Here is a 25,249-nt window from a genome sequence, read left to right as displayed (position 1 = left end):
GTGGACTCAGGAAACAAGTTACAGAGGAAAAGGAAGGGCTTGGAGCTTAGGAGAGAGAAAGGCAAAGAAAACGCGTCTCCGGGAAAGAAGGAGGTGGGGGAAGGTGCTGGTGCACTCCAGAGAGAGCAGGCACTCTTAAGGGGTTTTTTCTGTTTCCAAAGGTGGAGATTTCTAGGGGAGGTTTCAGGGGAGGATCTCAATAGAATATTCATCAGCTTTCTAGGTGTGTCCTTTCAGGGTCATGGTCTCTACTGATTGGTCAGCACCGGGACAGGGGGACCTTAGTCATTGCTGCTGATCCTGAAGTCTACCATGGCATTGTTTCCTCTGGTTTCGCTGCTTTTCTGCACTTGGAGCAGAAACACAACTGAGGCCGAGATGTTATCTCTAGTTTGATCAAACTCTGGCTCTGTGGTCAACAGACCTGAGGCTTTGTTCTTAAAATTATTTGGCTCAGCGGTTAGAGCATCGGCCTGTGGTCCAGAGAGACCTGGGTTCTGTTCCCGCTAAGGGCACGTACCTCGGTTGCAGTTTGTCCCTGGCCCTGGTTGGGTCGTGCGGGTGGCAGCCACTCGATGTGTCCCTTTCACGTCGATGTTCCTCTCTCTCTTTCTACCTCCCACTCTATCTGAACAAATATGGAAAAATGTCCTCGGGTGAGGATAAAAAAAAAAATGAAAAAAAAGTTATTTCATATTGATCAGAACCTCATTGTCCTGAGGACTTACTGCTTAAGGGAGTGGTCATATGAGGGAGTCTTATGAAGCGATTCTCTGGCTGCCTTGACCCTTCTCTAAGGGGGCCTCCCACATGACCAAGCGATAAGCTAGGGGCGGAAAGGTCACCCTGGTGGCAAGGTCCCTTCCTACAATACTTACGTTTCCAGTTTTGCCTGTTGTTGGGCACCTGGGCTTTCGGCCCTGGTGACCTTCTGTACCTCTGGTTTTGCTGCTTCCCTGAGCTTTTCCTACTCTGCCCATGTCTGTCTAACTGTCTACATATCAATCCCATGATCTTTATCGCCATCTTAGTCAAGTATGGTTCTAGGTGCCAAGGATCCAAAAATAACGAAGACATGGTTTCTGTGTTCCAGAAGCTCCCAGAGGGGCCTTCCAGGCAGAGAGAACAGTTTGTCAAAGGGAGAGAGGCCTGCACTAGGGTGAGGCACTGGGGAAGGTGCAGGTAGCTCACGAAAGCCGCCGCGCGGAGTCCTGGAGTCCAGCGGTCCAGGGTATGTTTGGAGAATGACTAGGGACAGTTTGGAAGGGCGACCTGGGGACAGACTGCAGAGGCCCCAGTTCAGAGTCTGGCCCTGCCTGGGGACAGTGGGGAACCAGCAAAGGCCTTTGAGGAGGAGGGTGATTGATGAGGTCTGTTCTGTGGACAGTTCCCTCTGCCGGGCCTCATGGAGGACCGGATGGAAGGAGGCAAGTCTTGGAAAGGGTGCATCTGGGTGTGGAGGTTTTTTGAGCCATTCAGGCAGGAGATGGTGCTGGTCACATCTAAGCAGGGCCAGCGATTCCAGAGAGAAGGTGGAGGGTGGGATAGCAGGTAGAATCAGCACTGATGAGTTTCCCTGCTAGCCATTCTGTTCTGGAGGATAAACAAGATGTAAATGAAGTGTTTGCGTAGCTCCTCCAAAGAGAAGACCAGGTCCAACCCAGGTCCTTGCTGGCACCGGCATTTGCACTGAGGGTTTTCACCTTGCTCCTGAGCTGAACATTCGTTGTTGACCCGAAGCTGCTGAGAGGCAAGTCTTTTGAAGAGCGAGACAGTCACAGCTCTAAAAACACGCTCCCTGTGGCAGGTTGTCACCACCAGGAACAGTCAGCTGATGAGCTAACTGTTGCCAGTGGTCGCATCCTGAGATTGTGTGTGGAACCTGCGATCCTTTGTAATCACCACGGTCACCGTGTCAGCCGGCCCCAAGCCCAGGGGAGGAGGTTTTCCCTGGGTCACCAGAGGGGATACAGCTTGTGATTTTGGTTCATTCGTGCAGATGGAGGCAGGCCCGTTTGGACTCCATCTATAACGTGGAAACTGCTCAGCTGGGCAAGAGATGTGGTCATTTAGCTGATGCACTGGGATGGAAGTTGTGAGGCGGGATTTGACCCGGGTGTTCCTCCCAGGTTCATTGGTAATAAGGATATGACCTTGGCTCTCAGAGGTCCTTCACCAGGCTAAGAAGGCTTTCTGCCTCTGCCACACAGCAGTAGAGCAGGGTTCTCAGCCTTCTGATGCCATGGCCTTTAACACAGCTCCTCATGTTGTGGTGACCCCCAACCTTAAAACTATTTTCGTGGCTACTTCATAACTGTAATTTTGCTACTGTTAGGTCTTAGGCGACCCCTGTGAAAGGGGTCGTGACCCACAGGTTGAGAACCGCTGCAGTAGAGCGAAGCTTTTAGTGTTTGTATAGTTATGTTTCTTATTTAACTTTTATTCATTATGGCATTTTGCTAATACGTGTGAAAGTGGACAGAATAGTGTAACAGCATGTACCTGTGACCCCATGTGCCCGTGACCATCCTCAGCAGTCATCAACATCTTATCACTCTTTTCGCTGTTCCCGGCACTGCTGCTTTGTTTTTGCTGGGGCCTTCAAAGCAAATCCTAGGCACTATTACTGCTTGCAAATATTGGTTATTGATAAAACTATATAACAGGTGAGGACTTAAAAAATACCCTTGTACAACACTATCCTCACATTTAATACAATTAGCAATAATCCTTTGGTATCATCTAGTTTCTAAATTCAAAGATCTTCAGTTGTCTCAAACTTTTGCGGTGGTTTTGTCTGAATCAATTCTGATTTCACTTCTTAAAAGTGTAAATTAGCCCATGTCATCTCTGTTACACCCAGAAAAAAGAAGTCCATGCTCCTTTCTGTGGCCTGTGAGGCCCTGGAGATCCGAGATCCGGCTCGTGCCTTCCTGCTTCCTGCTGAGGCTCCTGCTGTTCTGCCTGGAGCGGCCTGCCCAGGCCTTTGCCTGGCTGCTGCTGCTCCTCCCCTCTGAAGGGGGCAGCACTGTCTGCAGCAGGTGTCCCTCCCTCTCCCCCGTCTCGTCTTTCACCCCCTTCTGGTTTTACACTTTCTTGTGCCGCCTCCTCTTGGGTATGACTTTGTGCTTTTGTTTGATGTTGATGTCCTTCCAGTCATGGATGTCAGCTGAGTGAGGGCCGGGCCGGGCCTGCTCGGCCACTGCTGTTTCCCCGGCACCCGTCACACTGGAGCTGCTCAGCCAGTGCTTGTGAAGCGAGGGGGCAGCTGTGCAGCGCAGCCCCTCTGTAGGCTGTGCCTGGAGGCCTGGAGCACTCGCCTCTGGGGAAAGGCACTGAAAGGGGAGTTTCTCTCCCTTCTCTCCTTCTCTCTCTTTTTTTGTAATTGCGTTGTTGGCAGAAGTTCACGCTCTCAGAAGAAGCCATGCCAATGGTAGTCATTATTTTCATAACTAATGCACTGTAGACATCGCATTGTAGAATCCTTGGTTTATATAATTCCTCCCTGTTAGGAGGCAGTCCCAAACTCGCATTTGAGCCATCACCTTCCACATCCAAGCCAGGAAACTGGTCCACCGATTGGGAAGTCAGGACACCTCCAGGTGGTCACATCAGGGTTTTGCCCGGGACTTCAGTGCCGAACTGTTTGGAAACCCTGCCCTTTCCTTGCTGCGTAAGCCTGAGTGCATCACTTACCTTCTCTGGACCTCAGGTTGCTCATGTATGAAATGGGTGAGCCAACGTCTCCAAGCCGCGGGCGGCCAGGCCTTCTCCCAGCTTTCCACGTGTCCTGCACTGAGAGACCAATTTCTACTGGCAGCAACATAATTGGTGACAGTGTCAGGCTGAGAGCCAAACACAGTGCACACCCATAGGTCCCTGGAACAGATGCTGCCCATTAATTATGGGCACACATGTTTCATAGCTACCTTTTTCTTTTCTTTTCAAGAGTTTTTGTGCAGCAGGAATTGTGCTGTCACACGTAAATACATCAACTCGGTCAGTCCTCCAGCGGACACTGAGCTGGTACTGCGGCTGTCTCAGTTTATAGGAGGGTGCCGGGTTCCACAGCTCGCCCAGGGTGACACACACTGGCGGGGCTGGGGAGTGAGCTCCGTCTGCCTCCAGGCTCTGCCATCAGGTCCCCTGCCCTCCCCCTTCATGGTCATCAGGAGGGTTTCTGTACCATGTGACTGCCAGTGTGTCTCTGTTGTCCTGTCTGTGACTAGCGTTATTATTTTCTAAAATAGAATTTTATTAATTTTTTTAGAGAGCGAGGAAGGGAGAGAGAGGGAACCATCCATGAGAGAGAAACATCCATTGGCTGCCTCCTGCTTGCCCCCTACTGGGGATTGAGCCTGCAACCTGGGCATGTGCCCTGCCCCGGAATCAAACCGGGACCTCTCAGTCTGTGGGGTGATGCTCAATCCACTGAGCCACACCAGCCAGGCATTTGACTAGTGTTATTTACAAAATTTTTTTTAGACAAACCTTGGGGTAGGGGTGGGGGGACGATAGGAGGAGATAAACCAAAGAACTTATATGCATAACCAATGGACACAGACAACAATACTGTGAAGGGGGTGGTGGGGGCTGGAGGAGGGTGTCAGTGGGGAAAAAGGAGGAACATCTGTAATAAAAATAAATTAATTAAAAATTTCTTTCCTAAAAAAAAATTTTTTTTTTGTCTCAGCCCTGACTGTTTTGAGTCTGGGATAGTGATAGTTTAAAAAGGGCCGCATCCTTCATCTTCACCTGTAAGGAGGGATGTTTCATCTTCCAAGGGTGTGGCTGGTTCTGGACCTTGCTCCCGGGACCTCGGTCTCAGCGCAGGCCGAAGGCTTCTGCTCACAGGCCCACGTGCCACCTCTCCCCTAGTCTCTGTGGGAACTTGGAGCGCAGCTTTTCCAGAAGTTTTCTGTCACAAGACACTGACAGGAAGACAAGTTGTTGGGCTTTAAATTGAAGAAAGCCAGAAGGCAATCTGTCTGATGTGCGCCAGTTCCCTCGCGCTCTCCTTCGAGTGTGAATTACGAGATGATTTTCTATTGCTTCGAAGGTGGAACCGCTGGGAGGTGTTTCGCTGGGACCGGCTATATTAAAGCATTAAGAACAATTAGATGTAAAGTCCTTTTTTTATTTTCACAGACTTTGACATGTGAATAATTGGGAGTTTGTTTTTCTCTCTTTGGCGCTTCCCTAGAAGTCAGAAAGTACTGGGATAAGTGGATTTTAGGGGGAATGCGGCAGCAGGCTTACCGTAATTGCCCAGAGAGGGAGCAAGCAGACTTACTTCTAGAGGTGGAAACTGATCTGCAGGCCTGTGTGGCCAAACGGGGTGTGCTGTCTCCTTTCCTGAGCCCCAGGCCCCGCAGGCGCTGGCCTCCCTGCCCGGTCTGGGACCCTGGGGATGGGGCAGGCTGTCCTTTGTAGCCTTCACTCTGGTTTACAGTCACAGCAGGTCCTTGATCAGTGTTGCTTCGGTGGATGTCATTTCATTATAACGCTGGAGATGCTGTAGGAGCTTAACTCTTATTTATATCAATTAGCTTCTGATAAAATCAGTTTCATTTTAAGTTGGTCTCCTTGAAGTCTCAGAACCTATTGACAATGTTCAGTGAGGACTTACTGTACATTCGTGTGTGTGTCTCTGATTAGGGTCTGTCTCCTCTCCTAGACTTGGAGCCCCACGAGAGAGGGGACCTGGCTCTTCCTGTCACCTCTGGCTCTCCACCCTCAGGCCTGAACCCGTTGCTAACACAAGACAGATGATTGCCATCTTAGTATTTGAGAAATGAGTGAATGTAACTTGAACAAGACTTGCCCACTTACTCCCCACAACCCACCCCCGCACCCTTCCGCCACTGATCCTCACTGACAGGTGCCCCGTCCTGAAGTCTGCACCCTGGACGTCCCCTCCCGTTGGTGCTGACTCCCACTGCTCCACGTAGGCCACTCTGGCCCTTGTTGCCACTGTGTTGCTCAGAAGAGGAAGTTCCATCTCGGGAGGAAATGGGTCTGGTTAGAAGGTTTGTGACAGTGTAATTATGCGTCTGTGTGTGCTTGGAAATATTCTGTGTATTATGTTGTTAGAAAAATACTGTGCTAAGTCAGTGATCTGCAGGCTAAGTCAGCCTGCATTTAGTAAGCCTTTGGGAGCAACAGCTAACATAAGTGCTACTGCATGTTCATCTTGTTGAGAGCACAAGGATGAGATGAGCCGAGGATGCGGCCATGAACAAGTGGAGGGGAGGGTCTGGCTTGGGTTGAAGGACCCGGGCCCCTCCACTGGCCTTTGAGTAGAGGCCGGTGCCACGCTTAGGTGGAAAATAAGAGGGTAGACTGAGCTAGGTGCCTGGGAGCACCTTGGGGCCGGGACTTTCTCTAGTTTATCCTGCTGGAGTGGCCACACCAGCATGAACACACTGAGTGGTCACAAGCCATGTGGCCTCCCCTGTTCTGGCCAACAGGCACCATGCAGTGTGCGCCACTAGGCTGAATGGAGGCGTTCTTTCACTTCCTGCTGCGTGACCTTGGGCAACTCTGAGCCTGTTCCTTCAGTGGTACAATGGGGGGGGGGGGGTGAGGATGAAGCAGGGCTCCCTTAGCCTCGTGCTCAGCACACAGTTATTGACTACTAAGTACGGGCCACTAATTAGTGCCCAGGAATTGTTGATGTGACCCTAAGTCAAAACAAGAGTCTTCTTTGCCTATGTTTCTCCAGCCACCGGGAATGGATCAAGAGTGTTGCTGGGTTTAGGTCAACCCTCCTGCCAGGAGAACCCTGGAGATAACAGGGTGTGGGTGTTGGTGGGGAGCACATCTTGTTCATTATCTTAGAGTCAGACCAAATGTCGCTTCCACATGACCCTGCAAGGACACCAGTCCAACAAAGATCTTTGGCTCCCAGCAGCAGCCGGCAGCTCTGTAAGCGTGTGACAATTCCCTGCCTGATTAGTCCCGGTCCTGCCTAATCCCCAGCCCCAGGCGTATCCTGCAGAGCATGACAGGGAGCTGGCTGTGCACCCCCCACCCCCCCTTGCTCATTCTCTTGGGGACCAGGGCTCAGTGCACTGTGGGCTTGGCTTCTCTGAACACAGGTGACAGCTAATTCCTGGCAGCCAGAGCCCAGCACAGAGCAGATACAGAAGCTCTGGAGCACTCTGGCCATTTCATTTGCTAAGCTTTGGCTTCAGATATTTTGGACGAAACTTCCTCCTTGAAGATGATGCCAAAGTTTCACCAAATGTGTTGGGGCCACAACTCCTTGGAGATACAGCAGAGTGTTAATTAGAGCAGTTGACCTCAGCGGTAGGAGAATAAAAATCACTGCTGATTAGGAGAACTCATGCCCCGTGGCTGCTGGGCTCATTGCCTGTGATGAGCATCTGAGAGAGGGGTGAAGATACAAGGTCCTTTTCTGCACCGCATGCTCATGGCAGGCATTATTCATCAATCCCTGAAGTCTTGGATTAGCCCCAGCATCTTCTTAGTTCCCTGTCTTGGAAACCATGCCTGATCAGAGTTGGTTTTTTAGCGAAAATCTATTCTTTACCTTTCCTGTCTCTGAACCCTAAGAAGACCCTTTCCAGAGAGGGTAGACGGGCCAGACCTCTCGGAGAAATGGTTCTGCGGCCGGGAGGAGCACGACTGGCGTGATGGCAGGCCTGGAGCCATGGCAACGCGGCTGCTCGCCAGCTCGCTGGCCCTCTGAGAACTGCCTCCAAGGCGCTTCCTCCCGGGACTTGCATCGCAGGAGAAAATGTCCGTTCTCACATGGAGAACTCTTCCTGGGTGCGGAATGCTTGGCCTTAGTTCGCTTTTGATTTACAATCGAGTTTATTTTAGCCTCTGAGTTTGCCTCCTGGGTAACGTCTCAGAGGACGGATGCTCTCTGTTGACCAGCCCACCAACGTTGAAAGGCCCCAGCCAGAGGAATGGTCTTACACCAAGCATTTAAAGAAAGCTTGGTGCCCTTATGATTCCATGCATAGGTGGTGTCTAGAATTGGCAGGTGTGTAGAGACAGAAAGTGGATGACTGGTGTCGGGGGCTGGGGATGGAGTGGGCAGTTGGGAGTGGCTACTGATGGGTACACGTGTCTCTTTGGGGTGAGAAAGTGTTCTGGAATTAGTAGCGGTGATTGTACACACTTGGGAATGTACTGAAACTACTGAATTATGCACCTTTAAGAGTGAATTGTGAATTATATCTCAATAAAAAAAGGTGGGAAAAGTACACGAGCATTTTAAGCACAGTAAAATCAGATTCTAACAATAGCTACCATCTACTGAGCACTTGAAAAGGAACTTGTGGCACAGTGTTGGTGTCCCGTGTTTCCTGTTTTTTGCTCCTTGTTTGGGACACCCTGGGGGGGCAACTGGTCTTGGTGTCTGGACCACACGTGGTAGGAGCGTGAGTGCGTTCATTTCTGACCCTGTGAGAGTGCAGCTCTTGGGATAGGCAGACCATTCTCTTCTTGGTTGGCCTGCTGGCCTTGTCCAGGGTATCCCGCCTTCCTAAGTTGGTTAGGGAGTAGCAGGCATTTTCTGTAAAGGGCCAGAGAGTGAATGAATATTTTTCGCTTAGCAGGCTGTATCATCTTTGTTGCAACATCTGCCATCATAGCCAGAATGCAGCCACAAAGAATGAATACATGAACAGGCATGTCTGTGTTCCAATAAAACTTTATTTACAAAAACAGTAGATATTTGTGGTAGGAAAGTTGTATCTCCATCAAGCTGTTAAAGAATGAGAAAAATAGGCAGCACAGTGAATTTGGCCTGTGGGCCGTAGTTCGAGAGCCTGGTCTCATCCACTCTGGGCCCGGCGCTCTGAATGGGCCTGTCACCAGGCTGAGGAGTGCAGTAAATGTCCCGCGTGCAGATACTTAACGCCTGCTCTGTGTAGGTCACTGTGCTGGACAGTGGCCACAATGGTAAAATAAGACAAAATTCTTGCCCTTGGGGCTCTGAAAACAGGCAGCATATATTTATTGTCCAACACGTGTTGCTTCTGATGAGAGGTGGTCGCTGCCTGGGCACGCACAGGTGGATCTGCTCATTGCGCTGGGAAGGAAGCAGGAGGAACCCTTGGGGAGGAACCCTCAGCATCTGAAGGATGATTAGGGCTTTGGCAGGTGGAACAAGGTGGGGTGGCAGGAAGGAAGGCTTGAGAAGGGTGGGAAGGAAGGGTGAGTTTGAGGGACCGGGCTCTGCAACCCAGGTGTCAGAGTGCCTGGACAGGAGCGTGACTGGACAGAGGCCAGGTCGCAGAGAGGCCTGGAGGTGTGCTTTGTGGTTTGGTCACTGCTCTGTAGGCAGTGCAGGGTCACAGAGGGAGGCAGAGTTGAATTAACATGATTAGAGAAGCATCTTCAAAGCCGTATTAGGGGTGGGCAGGAAGGGCTGGTGGTAGCAGGAGACAGGGAGACTGTTTAGAAGCTTCTTGTCCAAGAGTGGGTCTTAGTCTGGGGTGGGGTCCCAGGGGAAGGGATACTTGTCAAAGCTGAATTTATATTCAGTTAGGGCTGGGGTCTGTTCTCTGCCTTGGAACTCAATGTGGGAGAGAATGGATGGTAGGCTGATGCAGACTCTGTTTCTGGCTTAATAGATGGTGGTACCTTTTCCTGGTGCAAGGAGTGAGCAGTGTGTTGGGGAGCAGATGTGGTCAGGTTTGGACATTCAGGTAGCATGGAGAAGAGAGACAGACTAACAAGAAATTGAAACATAAGATTTTAACTAGCATAAGGACAGAGAAGATAGTAAAAGATGGTTGATGTGAATGTTAGTGGGGGCATTTGGTGGGGAGCTGCTGCTTCCTTAGTTAGGAAGGCCTTTTGATGGTGGTGGGGCACAGAGGAGCAGAGGTTGGAAGGATGAGGAGAAGGGAGGATGGGGCAGACTGTTCCAGTGAGAGGGAAGGGCATATGCAAAGGCCCTGAGGTGAGAAGGAGCATGCGGTGTGTAAGCATGTCCAGAAGGCTAGTGTGACTAGAGCAGAACTCATGAAGGGGTTGCGGGCAGGCTGGTGAGGCCGCCAGGAGCCCCATCATGGAAGCCACTGTAAGGAGTTTGGGAAACACCATTTCCAACTAATGGAGCTCTCTGGTTAATAGGATGCTAGTTACACCAGTTTAAGAAAACCTGTGCAATGGTGAGCTGGTGAATAATGGGGATTTATAGGATGTAGTCGGGAATTCTTGACTGTGGAGGTTTGAGGATTTTAGTGGTTTAGCTGCTACATTTTCCCTTCCAGCCCAGTGTTACAACTTTGAGAAGATTTAGTACTGTTTACGAGTGTGTTCCTTTTTGATTGATGATATTTTTTTAAACTTCTCACTTCGAAATGGGCTGGCACTCGAAGGCGATACGAGCAGTCTGAGCATTTGGCTTGTTTTTAATCATGGGACTGTCTTATTTTGGGCAGTGAAATTCATGTGGAGTGTGTTTATTCCTGCCTCTTTGACTAATTTCTCCCACGGTGAATTTGCCTCCATCGGAATGAATTAAAATTCTTCGTGTTCAGTCTTTTGAGGGACAGATAAGGAGCACTTATCAGAACTTTGGGAGAGACATTAACTCTTATTAAGTGGAAAATAGATGGTTTCACACAGAATTTCATATGAATAGAGGAGGCCCTTGTCTTTGCTTTTGCGCCATTATCACTCAGTCTTGCAAACAGACCTTTTCTGGGTAATCACCTGAAGCACAGAGTCGCTTGAGTGACACCCGGTCTGCAAACACCTTTGTCCTTATCGCACTGTGCTTTCTAGTTACTTGGTGGTGCATGCATGGCTTGTCAAGCTGTTCATCGATTTGCCGGCATGAAAAGATAACTTGCCTGTCATTTTTTGTTTCAGGTCAACTCGTTCATGCCCAAGGAGAGGGAAGAGTGATGTATGTAGTCAAAATTGTCAATCCTTTAGTTTCTAAATGCTTGCTCAGCTAAACAGTTTTTATCAGCCTACTTTTCTCGGCCTATTTTTATCATTCAAATATTAAAAATGAACTGCGATTCCCTGAGTGCTTCAGGAGGGGCTGTGCCTCACGGAGGGCTCTGGATGGGGAGCCCCCGGAAACTGCATGCGGACTGGCTGAAGCACAGAGGGGATCCATGGGCTCCCGTGACCGGGTGGGTTTGGCATTAGGCCTGACTGGGTCCAGGGTCCACCTCTGCTACCCTCTCTGTGAGGGCCTCGTTCCTTGACAGTTCCCACTGGCAGGCAGACCTCCCATTTTCTTGGCTTTGTGTCCAACAGGCAAGACAGAGCATCCAGGCTCTCAGTAGTCAACTCTCAGGCTTGACTCTCATTGTCTCATGTTGGGGCCAGATGTGTGCCCAGCCCTGAGTTGGTTTCTACTGTTGGGGAGGGTGATGGCCTGAGCCAGCTCCAAATTACACACCCATCCCTGGAGCTGAGGGAGGTGGGAGGTAGCTCTCAGGGCAGCCCCCTGGGAACACAGGTATGGAGGAAATGTTCTTGCTGAGAGCAGAAACAAGAGCTGCTTCCTAAGGTGTGTATCCCTCCTTCGGCCTCACTTGCCCAACACACGCCCCACCTGTGCTGGTAGAGTCACTGAATGTTCTTGCTATTCAGATGAAGAACTTTAAAAAAATTTTTATTTATTGATTGATTTTTAGAAAGAGAGAGGGAGAGAGATTGGTTGCTCCACTTATTTATGCATTGTTTGATTGATTTTTTTTTTAATCTTCAGAGAGAATGGGAGGAGGGAAGGGGGGGCAGAGAGAGAGAGAGAGACAGAGAGACATCGATGTGAAAGAGACATATCAACTGGCTGCCTCCTGCACGACCCTGACCAGGGCCGGGGATAAACCGCAATGGAGGTATGTGCCCTTGATCAGAATCAAACCCACGACTGTTTGGTCCGAGGGCCAATGCTCTAACTGCTGAGCCAAACAGGCCATGGCCAAATAAAGACGTTTAAATTTCCATAACTACATTTACTTGACTGAGTTTTAAATTTTTAAAAAAATTCTAATTTTTAAATTTTTATTGACATGAGAGAGAACAAACATTGATTTGTTGTTCCACTTATTTATGCATTTACTGGTCGATTCTTGTATGTGCCCTGACTGGGGATCAAACCTGCAACCTTGGGACATCGAGGTGATGCTCTAACCAACTGAGCTACCTGGCCAGGGCTGTATTTGACTGAGTTTTAGAAAATAAAACATAATCATTAAATGTGTGACTTTTCAGATTCTATTGCTTAGGACATGATGGTGTAAAAAGTGGGTTAATTTAAAGAAAGTATTAAGGAAGCTGTTAGCATAGGTGCCACAGGATGTAGTTACACAGCCTGAGGGTGGCTCACAGGTGAGCAGTGTGTGCAGACTTGGGACAGTGATGGTCTAGAGTCTGGGTCTGGAGCCAGGCTGCCCAGAGTAAGCCAGCTCTGCTCACAGTGGCTGTGTGACCCTGGGCTTCTTGCCTCGCCTCTCTGGGCCCCTGTCCTTCCTGTGGAGTAGGGCAGCCTTGGGGGTTTGTTGGGAGAAGTGTAGCAGAATTGTATAAAGTGCTTACCATAGTGCACTAACATGTTTGGTCACTATCAGCTGTCGTTATCGGTAGTAGTGGTAGTATAATACACATGGCACATGGTTAAAAATGTGGTTTGGAGGTGCAATGAAATAGATGCGCGGTTCATTAATGAAATAAATGTTTATTAAGCATCTACTGTGTGCTGGGCACTGATTAGAGTACTCGGGATACAGCGGGAAATGGGCAGAGCTCTCGTTCTTGAAGGGCAACCCGTCTAGCGGGAGAGACAAATGGGAGCCATGACAGGAGTGCGGAGTGGCGAGCGCCCAAGCGGCTGGCGTGGGAGCACAGAGGAGGACACCAGACCGCGCAGTGCCAGGGCCGGAGAAGGCTGCTGAGCTGGGCCTTCAAGCTGGAGGAGCCAGCCGGGTGAAGGTGGTGAGGGAAGGGCCAAGGCACAGGACATCCACAGCTGCATCCCATGGGCTGATTGTCATTTGGGTCGTTGCATCATCACATCCTTTCCCCACCCACTTCCAGGTGACTGCTGTCTGTGAGGGGACCAGACGGCAAACTGTGGTGTAGCCACAGCTCATGGAAACTCAAAATCCTTGAGGCCCTTCCTCTGTCAGAGGCCCTCTGTTTATTTAAGAACTTCCACCAATAGCTTCAGACATCAGAGTTGGCATGTCTGCCTACGTGAGTATGTGTGTTTAAAACCTGGACATCTTATTATGTATTTACTTATTTAACTTTTTTAATTGATTTATTGGGGTGGCATTGGTTAATAAAATTATATAGGTTTCAGGTGTACAATTTTGCAATAAATCATCTGCATATTGTATTGTGTGTCCACTACCCCAAGTCAAGTCTCTGTCACTATTTATCCTCCTTTACCCATTTCTATCTCCCCCCACCCTGCATTCTCTCTGGTAATCACCGTACTGTTGCTGTGTCTATGAGGGTCTTTTTTTTTTCCCTTAATCCCCTCTCCTTTTTCACCTGGCCTTCCAACACCCCTCCCTTCCAACACCCCTCCCTCTGACAGCTGTCAGTCTGTTTTCTATGCTTTTGTTTCTATTTTGTTAGTTTATTATTTTTTTTAATGACTTCTATTAAATGATTCCAGAGAGTTCATGGTCCAACTGAACCCTGTGAATTAATAACTGTAACTAATTATTGGTCTATTTGGGCTATTTATTGATGTATTTGTTTTACAAAACAAAGCTCAAGGCCTACTTTGAAAATGACAGTGCTTTCGTCTGTCCTTGGGTTGCTCTGTGGGTCTCTCCTGTGGGGTCAGCCGGTGACCAGTGATGGTGGTAAACTAGGGACATTCTGTCACAACTCCCCACATGGCTCATTAGCTCCATGCCCGTCTCTTTTGCTTCCAAGGGAATGTGTGACTTCACGAGGGACCCTGTAATGAAGTCTGAACTTTGCTGGCTGAACGAGGAAAACTGCCGTTTGGCCAGCGTTCAGCTGTGAGGTCACCGTTCTCCTTTGGAAAGGAAAGTGCTTGTTGTTTTTCCCTGTCTCTTGAGAAATTGGATTCCAGTGGCCCGTGACTGCACCAGCTGCTTGGCTGGCCCAGGACCCACCTAATGGTCCTTCGTGAGCTTGGCCATGGAAGCAGATGGGTCGGCTGCTGAGAGGTGGCTGTGGTGGGCCACCTGTCTGGCCTTCCAGCTGTCCGGGTGTCAGATGTCATGGAGCCTCTGTGCACCCAGGTAGAGTTCTTGAAATCTCCCATTCCTTCCCTGGGCGCACCTGGTTGCCTCTCCTTGTCAGGGTTGGCTTCCTCATCTTCCTCATCATTAGGGTCCCCATGTCGATAATCTTTGAAGTGGGGCCGTGCTCTGCAGGCTCCAAGTGCAGGCGAGGCCGACTGGGCCGTGCACAGCCCTCAAGGCTGCACCCTGGCATTGACCACACCGGAGTGCGCCTGTGTGCCGAGCCCTTCGTGGGATTTCTTCCTGGATACACCCCAGGAGGCCTGTGGGCTTGTCATTGGGCCAGGCTGGGGCGTCTGGGCCTGGGCTGGGGTCAGGCCTCTGCTGCCACCTACCTACCTGGGAGATCTTGGTGAAGTGGCTTCACCGTTGGGCAGGACACACATGGACCTGCTTTGGGAACAGGAGGGCACAGTGGACATTTAGAGGAATTTTTTCATTAAAAAAATTTCTTTTATTGTTGGCAGTATTACAGATGGTCCCCATTTCCCCCCCTTTCCACCCTCCACCCAGCCCCTGCCCCCGGCAGGCCTTCCCCACACTATGTCTGTGTCCATGGCCTACGCATATATGCATATATGTTCTTTGGCTAATCTCTTCTCATCCCTTCCCACCCCCTCCCCTCTGAGTTCATTTTTTATTAAAAACATTTTTTTTCTTTATTGATTTTTTTTTTTTAAGAGAGAGGGAGGAAGGGAGAGGGAGATAGAAGCACGGATGAGAGAGAACATCGATTGGCCGCCTCCTGCATGCCCCCCTCGGGGGATCGGGCCCACGACCTGGCATGTGCCCTGACCAGGAATTGAACCGGTGACCTGTTGGTGCATGGATTGACGCTCAACCACTGAGCCACACCAGCCAGGCTGAATTCATTTTTTCAATATACGAGTACGCACTGTCCAAAGGCACTGGAAGGAATGGTGAAGAGAGGAGATGGGCGCTTTCCCAGTGGAGCTGACAGTCTAGAGCTGGTTTCTCAGCTGGTTTCTCAGCCTCCACCCTGCTGACATTCTGGGCTGTGATTCTCTGTTGTGACTGTGTTGTGCACCGGAGGATGGTTAGCAGCGTCTCTGGCCGCTATTCACTGGGTGCCAGTAGCCTCGCCTCAGTCACCACACCCAGAACGTCTTCAGATGTTGTCCAGTGTTCCCTGGGGTCGAGATGGCCCCTGATTGAGAACCAGTGCTCTGGGCGGTGGGAGCAGCCGGTGCCAGGTCCCTGCGGTGGCACCATGGCGGGCACGTGGGCCAGAGAGAGCAGGCGGGGTGGTGATGGCATGTGGGGAAAGGACCCGTGACCATGCCCCTGGAAGAGCAGTGCACCTGCGGAGCATGTGGGAGCACCGGGGCGGCCCGCGGGCAGAACCTGGCCCCATCCGTCCTCCCTGTCTCACTGGGTCCCTGCGCTCAGTGCTTCTGTCTTCTCAGCTGTCAGTGGACGTGAGAAAGGGCCTCACCGCACTGCTGTGCGAATGAAAGGGCCAGTTCCGTGACGGTATTCAGCGGTGACCGCCGCGAACTGAGTGCTTCCTCCATGTCAGCACTGAGGCTGGAAGTGGAGTGATGGGCAGGTGCGGTGTCGGGGGGATGCGCGGTGTCGGGAGAGATGCGCGGTGTTGGGAGAGATGCACGGTGTCGGGGGGATGCGCGGTGTGGGGGGGGGAGATGCGCGGTGTCGGGGGGGGGGATGCATGGTGTGTGGGGGGGAGATGCACGGTGTCGGGGGGGGGATGCGTGGTGTCGGGGGGGATGCGTGGTGTGTGGGAGGATGCGCGGTGTCGGGGGAGGATGCGTGGTGTCGGGGGGGATGCGTGGTGGGGGGATGCGTGGTGTGGGGGGGCATGCGCGGTGTCGGGGGAGGATGCGCGGTGTCGAGGGGACATGTGCGGTGTGGGGGGGGAAGATGTGCAGTGTTGGGGGAGCTCATGATATGTCTAGGGCTTGGGAAAGTCTTAGGAGGATGTGACATCTGATCATTTGGAACCCTAGGGGACGATGGGAGTCATGTGGAGATGGGAAGGGATGGTGTGTACCTGTGTGCAGGTGTGTGGGCAAGTCTGCACGCCTGGTAGGGCAGCAGGGGACGGCTTCTCATGCACGCGGGTCAGATGGAGAGCGCCTAGAGGCCATGTTCCAGCGACCACCTATGGCTTGGTGTGAGTGAGTGGGGCGGGCCTTTGCTCTTGGGGAGGATGACTGCCATGTGGGACGAAGGAGTGAAGTGGCACCGGCGGGAGGCCAGTCAGTAGGGTGGAGGTGATCCAGGGGGTCAGACGGGCTGCGTGAGGGGCTCTGGTGGGGCGGTGAGGGCAGTCTGAGAGGAGCTGGGAAGGTGGGCTCCGTGAGATGGAGTGCATGCAGAGAGCAAGCTGTGGAGGCTGGTGGCGGGTTCTGTGGAAGGTGTATGTGTTCATGCGTGTGGGGTTATTGATGGTGACACCAGCTGAGGACTTGACTGTTTGCAATGCCTCTGAGATATCCAGCAAGAATTATTTCCAGGTCGACAGTGGTAGAATATACCTGTGGCTTTGAAGAAAAATCACAGTTGGTGCTTTTAGGGTCTTGGGAAAGTGACATGTTTTTAATATCTTAACTTACTCTGGCAGCTTGGAGGAGAGCTGGGAAGACCTTTCAGTAAGTCCAGGGTCCTTGGTGGTGGTCTGCGATTCCTTCTCTAGCTCCTGATGGCCCCTGTAGGAGAGTTCTGACCCTGCTCTGTTTGACAGAGGCTCTGTGACAAGCCGAGGGGTCCCTACAGAACTGTAGGAAAGCTGCCCATGTCATCTTCGTGTGATAGCTGAGAGCACAGATTGAACCTGGCTCTGGGGTGTGCTGTGGCATTGCTAAGCCTTCTAGAAGGCTGAGATTTATAAAAAGGGATGGAAGAAAAGCACTCACAGTGCTTCTATCTTGGGATCATCCTGCGTCAGGTAGCTCTAAATGTCTGATTTTGATATGTCTTTCCTACAGCATGTTTTTTTTTAGGTGGTGTTGATAGACTCTCACTTTGAACCTGTGCTGTTTAAAAACAGATTGCCGAGTGGGGGAGGGTGCCCCCAGCTCTGGCTCTGGCTCTGTTCCGGAGCCTGTGCCCTTGTCTCTCTGTAAAACACCAGTGTAGTTCAAAGCTATAGCTTCCTCTGTCGTCTATGGGTTCTCTCTCTAGGAATGGCGACTGTAGGGGAAGGGCCATGGCCGTGTGTGAGGATTGTTTTTGTTTGTTTGTTTGTTTTTTGGTAAATCCCGCATGTGCTCCGACCAGGCCAGGGATTGAACTTGCAACCCAGGTACATGCCCTTGACCGGAAATCGAACTCGAGACCCTTGGGTACACGAGCCAATGTTCTACCACACTGAACATACCAGCCAGGGTGGTACTCACTTTTGATATCAGCATCTAATGTCGATTGTGTCCACGACTCATGGGGTGGTCAGGGCCTTAATTTTAATTCTCAGCTGTGCTCTTTACTGGCTGTGTGTCTTCAGGCAAGTTTCTTGACCTCTCTGGGCCTTAGTTTCCAATGAACACCAAGACTGCCTACTTCATGGCCCCTTGGTGAAGACCGAATGAGAATCCTGACTTGGTCAACAGTGAAGTCCCTAGCAGACATTCTTGCTGCTGCTGATTATTGATGTCATTCTGGGGCACACATATTTTTTTCTAAGCCATACCAAACACTTTGAATCTTTATTTTGGAGGTGTTACTTTCTCTGATTTGGTGGTTTTTTATTTGTTTGTTTTTGTTTTCCTATGTGAATGTGAAGTGTTGATTAGGAATGAATGCAAATTGGTACCTGAAGTGGCCCTCATTTTGTCTGGCTTAGTTTACCAGCTGAGGAGACGTAGACTCTGTATGTTGTTGTTTTTTAAATCCTCACCCGAGGATATGTTTTTATTGATTTTTTAGAGAGAGAAAGAGAGGGATATGAGAGAGAAACATTGATCAGCTTCCTCCTGCATGTGCCCTGACTGGGGATCAAATTTTTGGTGCACGGGGCAATGCTCCAACAAACTGAGCCACCCAGCCAGGGCTTTTTAAAAATAATTATTTTATGCTGAATTTACTCTTGGGCCATAAGTTTTTGTTTCTTCAGTTTCTTCTGGGATATCTTTTCTGTGCAACCTCCTCTTCTGGTTTAGGAACAGCTCTTTCTCAGTAGGACCATCTCAGTGAGGCCGGGAGAGCTCGGGTGTGGGTTACTCCGCCCGCGAGCTCTGAGCTCTGCCCTGCGTCTCAGTAGGACCATCTCAGTGAGGCCGGGAGAGCTCGGGTGTGGGCTACTCCGCCCGCGAGCTCTGAGCTCTGCCCTACGTCTCAGTAGGACCATCTCAGTAGGACCATCTCAGCGAGGCTGAGAGAGCTCTGGTGTGGGCTACTCCGCCCACGAGCTCTAAGCTCTGCACTATGTCTGGGAGCTTTGGATGTGCTCAGTGACCAGAGGATCATCTAAACCCTTCAGCTCAGCATCGCTCTCTGCATTTGAAGCACGTGCAGCAGAGGTTCAGTGCCCTTTTTGGGCCACCGACCCTGTGTCCAGCCCCACTGTTTGGCCTGGACACACCTACCCACTCCTCCATGTAATGATGTCTGGCAGACATTAAGGACTCAAAGAATTGTCATCATTATTACAGTGATGCTGTAATGAATAAATTTGATTTTTATAACCCTTTGAGGTATGAAGGACAGATGATCATGCAATTCTCATTTTAAGAAGGGACACAGAGATTCAAAGACACACAGTAACTATGGGAGGTATCACAGGGCTCATGGGTCAGCAAACCTTTTCTCTAAAGGACCAGATAGTAAATATTTTTGGCTTTGTGGTCCATATGGTCTGTAACAACTACTCCACTCTGCCATTGTGGTGTGAAATCAGCCACAGATGACACATCAACTGATGGTTGTGGCTGTGTATCAATAAAACTTTATTTACAAGAACAGGTGGTGGCTGAATTTGGCCTGTGAGCCACAGTTGCCAACCCCTGACATAGCTGGTAAGTGGCCAGGTGCTGAGTTATGTCTTACATCCGAGTCTTCTGGCTTCAGATTCTAGCCCTGTCTCACTGTGACACACAGCTTCCTCTACATTTGTATCAGGAGATGCTTGTCTGCCAACCAGGAGCCAGACACCTGCTTCTGAAGCCGATTAGAGCAGCGAAAGGCCTCGTCTCCCAGCTTGTGAGATGCCTGCAGAGATGCCTCCTCAGTGTCTTATGTTGCCACCCCTCTGCTGCTTGTTGACACGACAGTTCAGCAGAAACGAATCTGATTAGCTTGAAGTCTTTACCTGGATGGCAGGCTCCTGATAGTGCCCGTCTCGGGCTCAGACAGTGGGTCAGCAGCCTCCCTGGCACCCCATTCCTGCTGCACAGCAGCCACCAACAGCATCTGCTGGGAGGTAGCTGGGCGCCCGCTCTGTGCTCCTGTGCAGCCGCGTAACCGCGTGGGGCGGGATGGAGGCGTGAAACCCATTGAGAGAGCAAGTGGCCCCAGTTATCCTGGGACCATTCTGACCTCTGAAAGCAAGGGCAAGAAGAAGGTTCCATCTTGGGAAGATAAGTCACGTGAGATTTTCAGCCTTGACCTCTCTCGAAGGAAAAGTGAGAGAATCCAGCTATTGCTGTCAGTGTTAGCTCTGGGAGACGGGTGGGAGAGGGATTTAGCGTTGGATTTCAGCCAACTCTGCAGCAGTGTTAGCTCAGGTCGACCCGAGCTAGGCCCAGAGAGGACTTAATGATGACAGACAGACCACCTCATGTGGCATTCACCAACATTCAGGGCAGCACTCGAAGCAGCTCATTTAAAACCCAAAGGAATAGGTTTATTTTCCACAGGATAAGGCTGGTGGTGCTTTATAAATAATAAATAATAAAAAATAAATAATAAATAATAAAAAGATTAGGAGGTCACAAAATGATATGAAAGTGGAATCTGTGTTGAGTTTGAAAGTTGCTGTGGCTTATTTGAAAGTTGCTGAGTTCTCCCTCCTCTTAGTAATAAACAGCATATTTAAAGAGATTTTGTACTTGGTGGCTTTGCTCTTCGGATTTGTAGGGGAGGAAAATGGTTCTGTAAATTGAAAATATTGTTAATACTTGAAACCATCTCGATTCTTTTGTCACTAAGGTAGAGGGTTAGTACATAGCTGTGTCCTCTCCTGAGAGGCCCAACAAACATTCCCTTCCAAAAGCAGATTGGGGAATAATCATTCAGGGATTATTTTATTTTTAGGGTCGATGTTCAGGGATTATCTAAATTGCTAATAATCTATACTAAGCTGCATTTTACGCGTTGCCTCTGTCACAGATTCGCAGCAGGTGTTGGCGCCCTGTCCGAAGTGGGTCACTGTGATGGACTCACTCACGAACTGCCCAGATTCGTACGCCGAAACCCTGCCGCCAATGTGACTGTATTTGGAGATAGGGCCTTTAAGGAGGCAGTTCAGGTGGAATGAGGGCCTGAGGGCGGGACGCTGCTCCAATGTGCGGGATGTTCTTTTTAAAAAAATTTATTTTTGTTACAGATGTTTCTCCTTTTTTTCCCATTGACACCCTCCTCCCCATCCCCCCCACCCCGTCCCCAGCTTTGTTGTCCATGTCCATCAGTCATGTGTACATACATATAAGTTCTGTGGTTTATCTCTCTCCCCCAACACCCCCTCTTCTGAGGATTGTCAGTCTGTACCCTACTTCTGGTTGTTCTTAAGAAAGGGAAGAGACTCCAGGAACATGTGTGCCCAGAGGAGAGACCACTTGAGGACACAGAGAGAAGGCGGTGTTCACAAGCCAAGGAGAGAGGCCTCGGGAGAAGTCAAACCTCCTACACTGCAGTCTTGGTTTTTCAGCCGCCAGGACTATGAGAAATACATTTCTATTGCTCAAGCCACCCGGTCGGTGGTATTTGGTTGGGTAGCCCTAGGAGAGGAATACACTATTAACTGATGTCTCTTCTCCCAGCTTTGACAGATATAAGTTCAAATCCTGGGTCCAGCACTTATTAGCTATGAGTACTCGGGACAAGCTGATTAACCTTTCTGTGCCTCAGTTTCCTTTTCTGTAAAATGGAGATAGCATATGCCCCAGAAATTGCATATTATGTGTATATGTGTTTTGTTGTTATTAATCCTCACCTGAGGATATTTTTTCTGTTGATTTTTAGATAGAGTGGAAGGGAGGGAGGAAGGGAAGGAGAGAGAGGGAGGGGGAGAGAGAAACATTGATGTGAGAGAGACACATTGATTGGTTGCTTCTCCCACATGCCCTGACCAGGACCAGGGATTGAACCTGCAACCCAAATACCTACCCTTGATCGGGAATTAAGCCCATTACCCTGCAGTGCATGGGCGGATGCTCTAACCACTGAGCAACACCGGCCAGGGCTGTATGTGATGTTTTAGTGTGAGTTGTGGAAGGGTTGACTCTCTGTGAGCCCTGCTATCTGATGGTGATCCACATGCTGATGCTCGTTGTCTCTGCAGGATCCTGGTTTGTTTTCAGGGACTCAGCTGTGTCAGTGCTGGAGGCACGCATCTTACCAGGACTGGATTTATGCTCACGGTGGTATGGTGTGGGGTCAGGCTGCATGGGTTTCATCTCAGCTTTGCCTCTCTGGTGGGTGTGGCCATTGGCTACCTGCTTTGCTACCACAACCTCAGCTGTAAAACGAGGTTAGGAGTGGAATTGGGCTGGATCTTCTTGTATATGATACAAACTTGGTGTCATGACTCCATTTTAATCATCGATACGTGACTGGACTTCTCATGACTGTCTTTGTGAATTTTTTTTTTTAACCTTGGTGGGGGTGTTAGTTTTGCAGAGTCTTGATGAAATACATGCTGATCTACTTGAGAGGCAGACCCTGGAGGTTATATTCTCTCATATCCTCAGTGTTTTTCTCAGTGCCTGGTATACAGTAGATGCTCAATTTTTATTTTTTAACAACTTTATTGAGATATAACTGCCACATCATGTAATTCCATCCACCTAAACAATGCAATTTAATGTTTTTTAGTACATTTACTGTGCTCAATTATTTTTTATTTAAACAAATGAATGAGTTAATTCTTTATCTGGTGCTTCATATGTAACATCCATTCATTCAGTGTGTCGGTATTTGCTGAGTGTCGGCTGTGAGCAAGGCAAGGAGCCATTTCAACACTGGATACAGCAGCATCCCCATCAGATGACAGTCTCTGCCTTCATGAGCTCACGTTCTCGTCAGAACACTGAGCCAGGATTTGCTAGTGTCTGGCCTTCCCGCTCTCATGTAGCGTCTCTCTGGCTCTGGAACAGAGCTACCCAGCGGTGACCCAGCGTCCCCTCTCTCTTAGATGTCATTGTCCCTGCTGTTCACCAAGTTGCCTACATAGGTTCTGTGCCACTGTAGTTTTCTTCTGATCAGTCTTCATTGGACCTGGGGAGGGGACCACGGGCAGGAAAATGTCAGGCTGGAGGTTTCATAGTTCTGCGCGCTCCAGAGGAGAGACGTGAGGGACCCCCCAGGACTGAAGGTCTAGTCACAGGGCACAGCCGCCGTGGTGGGTGGCCCTCTGGCCTGTTACGATGATGTCCCCTCCTTTGGCTGTGATCTGTGGGTAGTTACTGTGTTGGAAGAAGGCTGGTTAAGCTGTTAATTGCAGTGGGAAGAGCTGGGAGGCTTGAGTTGTACTCATTTGAGAGTGAAGCTAGAGACCATCACTGCCCTTGGTCCCAGCCCTCAGTCAGGATGTCAACCAGATCCCAAGATTCCACAAGCCATCCTGGCTTTCACCTACCTTAAAATCAACCGAGGATCACAAAGGGCTAAACCTCCTGAAGAAAAAGGCCTGTGGTCTGAAAACAATATGGAACCCTGAATAATCAGGAAGCTCGTTTAACAGGCATTTTTGTCTCCTCACTGTGGGGAGGATAATAGCAGGCACTCCGATTCACGAGGAACGAGTTGAAACAGAACTTTCTAGTGTACAGCTGGTCCTTGAACAACGTGGGCCTTAGGGGTGCTGACCTCCCACACAGTTGAAACTCTTCGTGTAACTGCCATTTGTGGACTTGACCCTTGAACAACACGAGTTTGAACTGCACGGGTCAGTTGAAAAAAAATCCGCTTACACGTCGACCTGCAAAAAGTTCAAACCCGTGTTGTCCAAGGGTCAACTATATACCATGGGGTCCTCTCCTTTTTACCTTCTCCTTTACTTGTGATGGAAGTTACCTGTCTTTGTGGACCCTGAAATAACATCCAAGTCATTGGAGAGAGTTCGTAAGCTGCAGACTAAATTGAATGGTTTTTTGTTTTCTTTGTAAATTATATAATTGTATAAACATGTGTAACTTGGATGGCGTATATTTGGCTAAATGGACATGGACTTCTTGAGTCCCTACTCTAGCAGTATTGTTATTCTGAGTCTGTTGTGGTATAAAGCACCTGAGTTTGTATGGTATATGCTAATTCTGTCATCCTGTATAACCTTGATGTACTTTGTGTGAGGAGAAAGCACATACAAATGTAATAGGAAAGAGGTTAAGTTAAAAACTGTAATAATGAATTTGAATTGGCAATAGCAGGTATTTCACCTTAAAAATATGTTTGTGTATATATCTATATGGATTCCTATGTGTAGATAATCTGTAGTCTCAGATAACACAGCTACTGCTGATACTGGATACTAAGCAGATCCAAGGCTGCCTGTCACTACTTGTGCCAAATTAATCAGAGAGAGAGGGTTGAATCATATATGAGCGTTTATTACAGTAAAGCCGGCAGTTTGGAGAGAGCAGTGGGTCACCCTGTAAATTCTGCTCTGACCCCCTCGGCAGTTGGCTGATTATATACAGGTGAGGGAGAAGATAACTATGTGCAGCTGTGGGCTCTGAGTGTAACAGGGAAAGGAGGGGGTAGGGTCTGCAGTCCGGCCTTCAAAGCTCAAAGTCTGATAAGGTGGCTGATCTTCTATGATGCTACAGACAGCTCAGTCTGTTCCTGGGACAGGAGAATGGTTGGCATTCCTGAGGCAAACTCCCAGAGGGGGTCAGGGTCCAGGCACAGCAACCAAATCAGTGTGTCCTGTCCTTAGTCTGTTCTCAAAATGTATTCGTTTTCTGAGTAATGGACCCATCCAGGCTCTGAGGTGTCTTTATCCTTTTTTTTTTTAAGTTCTTACCCGAGGACATTTTTTTCCCATTTTTGTTCAGATAGGGTGGGAAAGGGAGAGAGAGAGAAAGAAACATCAATGTGAAAGGTATACACATCAAGTGGCTGCCACCCGCACGACCAACCAGGGCCAGGGACAGACCGCAACCGAGGTACGTGCCCTTAGTGGGAACCAAACCCGGGTCTCTCTGGACCACAGGCCGATGCTCTAACTGCTGAACCAAACTGGCCAGGGCTGTCTTTATCTTTTTTACAGCTGTGTTTCATCTTCCAGTTTCCCAGGGTCTGTAAGACAACCTCTTATCTATAATTGGTAAGGCGAATAATTATTAAACAATTGTGGCTCTATTCTTATGTGCCGCTCCCCTATCCCTGCCACACTATAATTGCTGAGGACAGATAAAGATTTTCACATATGCTTTCCCCATTCTCCTCTGTTCTTGGAAAATATTCATTCTGTATCTACATGACCTGCGAATATGGCTCTTATCTGTCGTTTCCGTACAGTTCTTCACCTGGCCTGGCATGCTTTCCTGTCCAGGGAATACCTGCTGGGGACTTGGGCGATTCTTCTCAGGCTGTCTCATCAGGTGCCCTGTGGCTTCTGTGTCCTCCTGCACAGCTGCTGATGCCACGCAGACCCTGTGGCCGTTGTTTTGTCCTTACTGGTTATATTTTGGGATTTGTGGGGGGTACTTGGTCATCTAGCTTTGTTATGTTATCTATAGGCTTGTGATTAAATAGGCATTTAAAATACTACTTCCAAATCCCCCCCCTAATATAATCCCACCAGACAGAGCACCAAAGAAGAAAGCTCCCAGTGTGGGTGAAACCGAAGGGGCGCAGTCAGCTGATAATAGGAG

General features: G+C 49.5%; 1 protein-coding gene across 20 annotated transcripts in view; it reads left to right on the top strand.

Moving 5' to 3' along the window:
* Positions 1–25,249, top strand: part of SNX29 (sorting nexin 29) — a 526,970-nt gene that overhangs the window by 162,469 nt on the left and 339,252 nt on the right. Inside the window, exon 15 of one of the 20 annotated variants that reach the window (XM_036280954.1) lies at positions 13,045–13,064. The exons of the other annotated variants lie outside the window; for them this stretch is intronic. Coding sequence (XP_036136847.1) covers positions 13,045–13,048 — 4 coding nt within the window. The 3' untranslated portion in view covers positions 13,049–13,064. Of the gene's footprint in view, positions 1–13,044; positions 13,065–25,249 lie in introns of those variants that run through there. 20 annotated transcript variants of the gene reach the window in all.

Source organism: Molossus molossus, unplaced genomic scaffold (assembly GCF_014108415.1).
Source record: "Molossus molossus isolate mMolMol1 unplaced genomic scaffold, mMolMol1.p scaffold_m16_p_3, whole genome shotgun sequence".
Taxonomy (NCBI): domain Eukaryota; kingdom Metazoa; phylum Chordata; class Mammalia; order Chiroptera; family Molossidae; genus Molossus; species Molossus molossus.
Note: the sequence above shows the minus strand (reverse complement) of the source record. Positions and strands in the feature narration are given on the sequence as shown.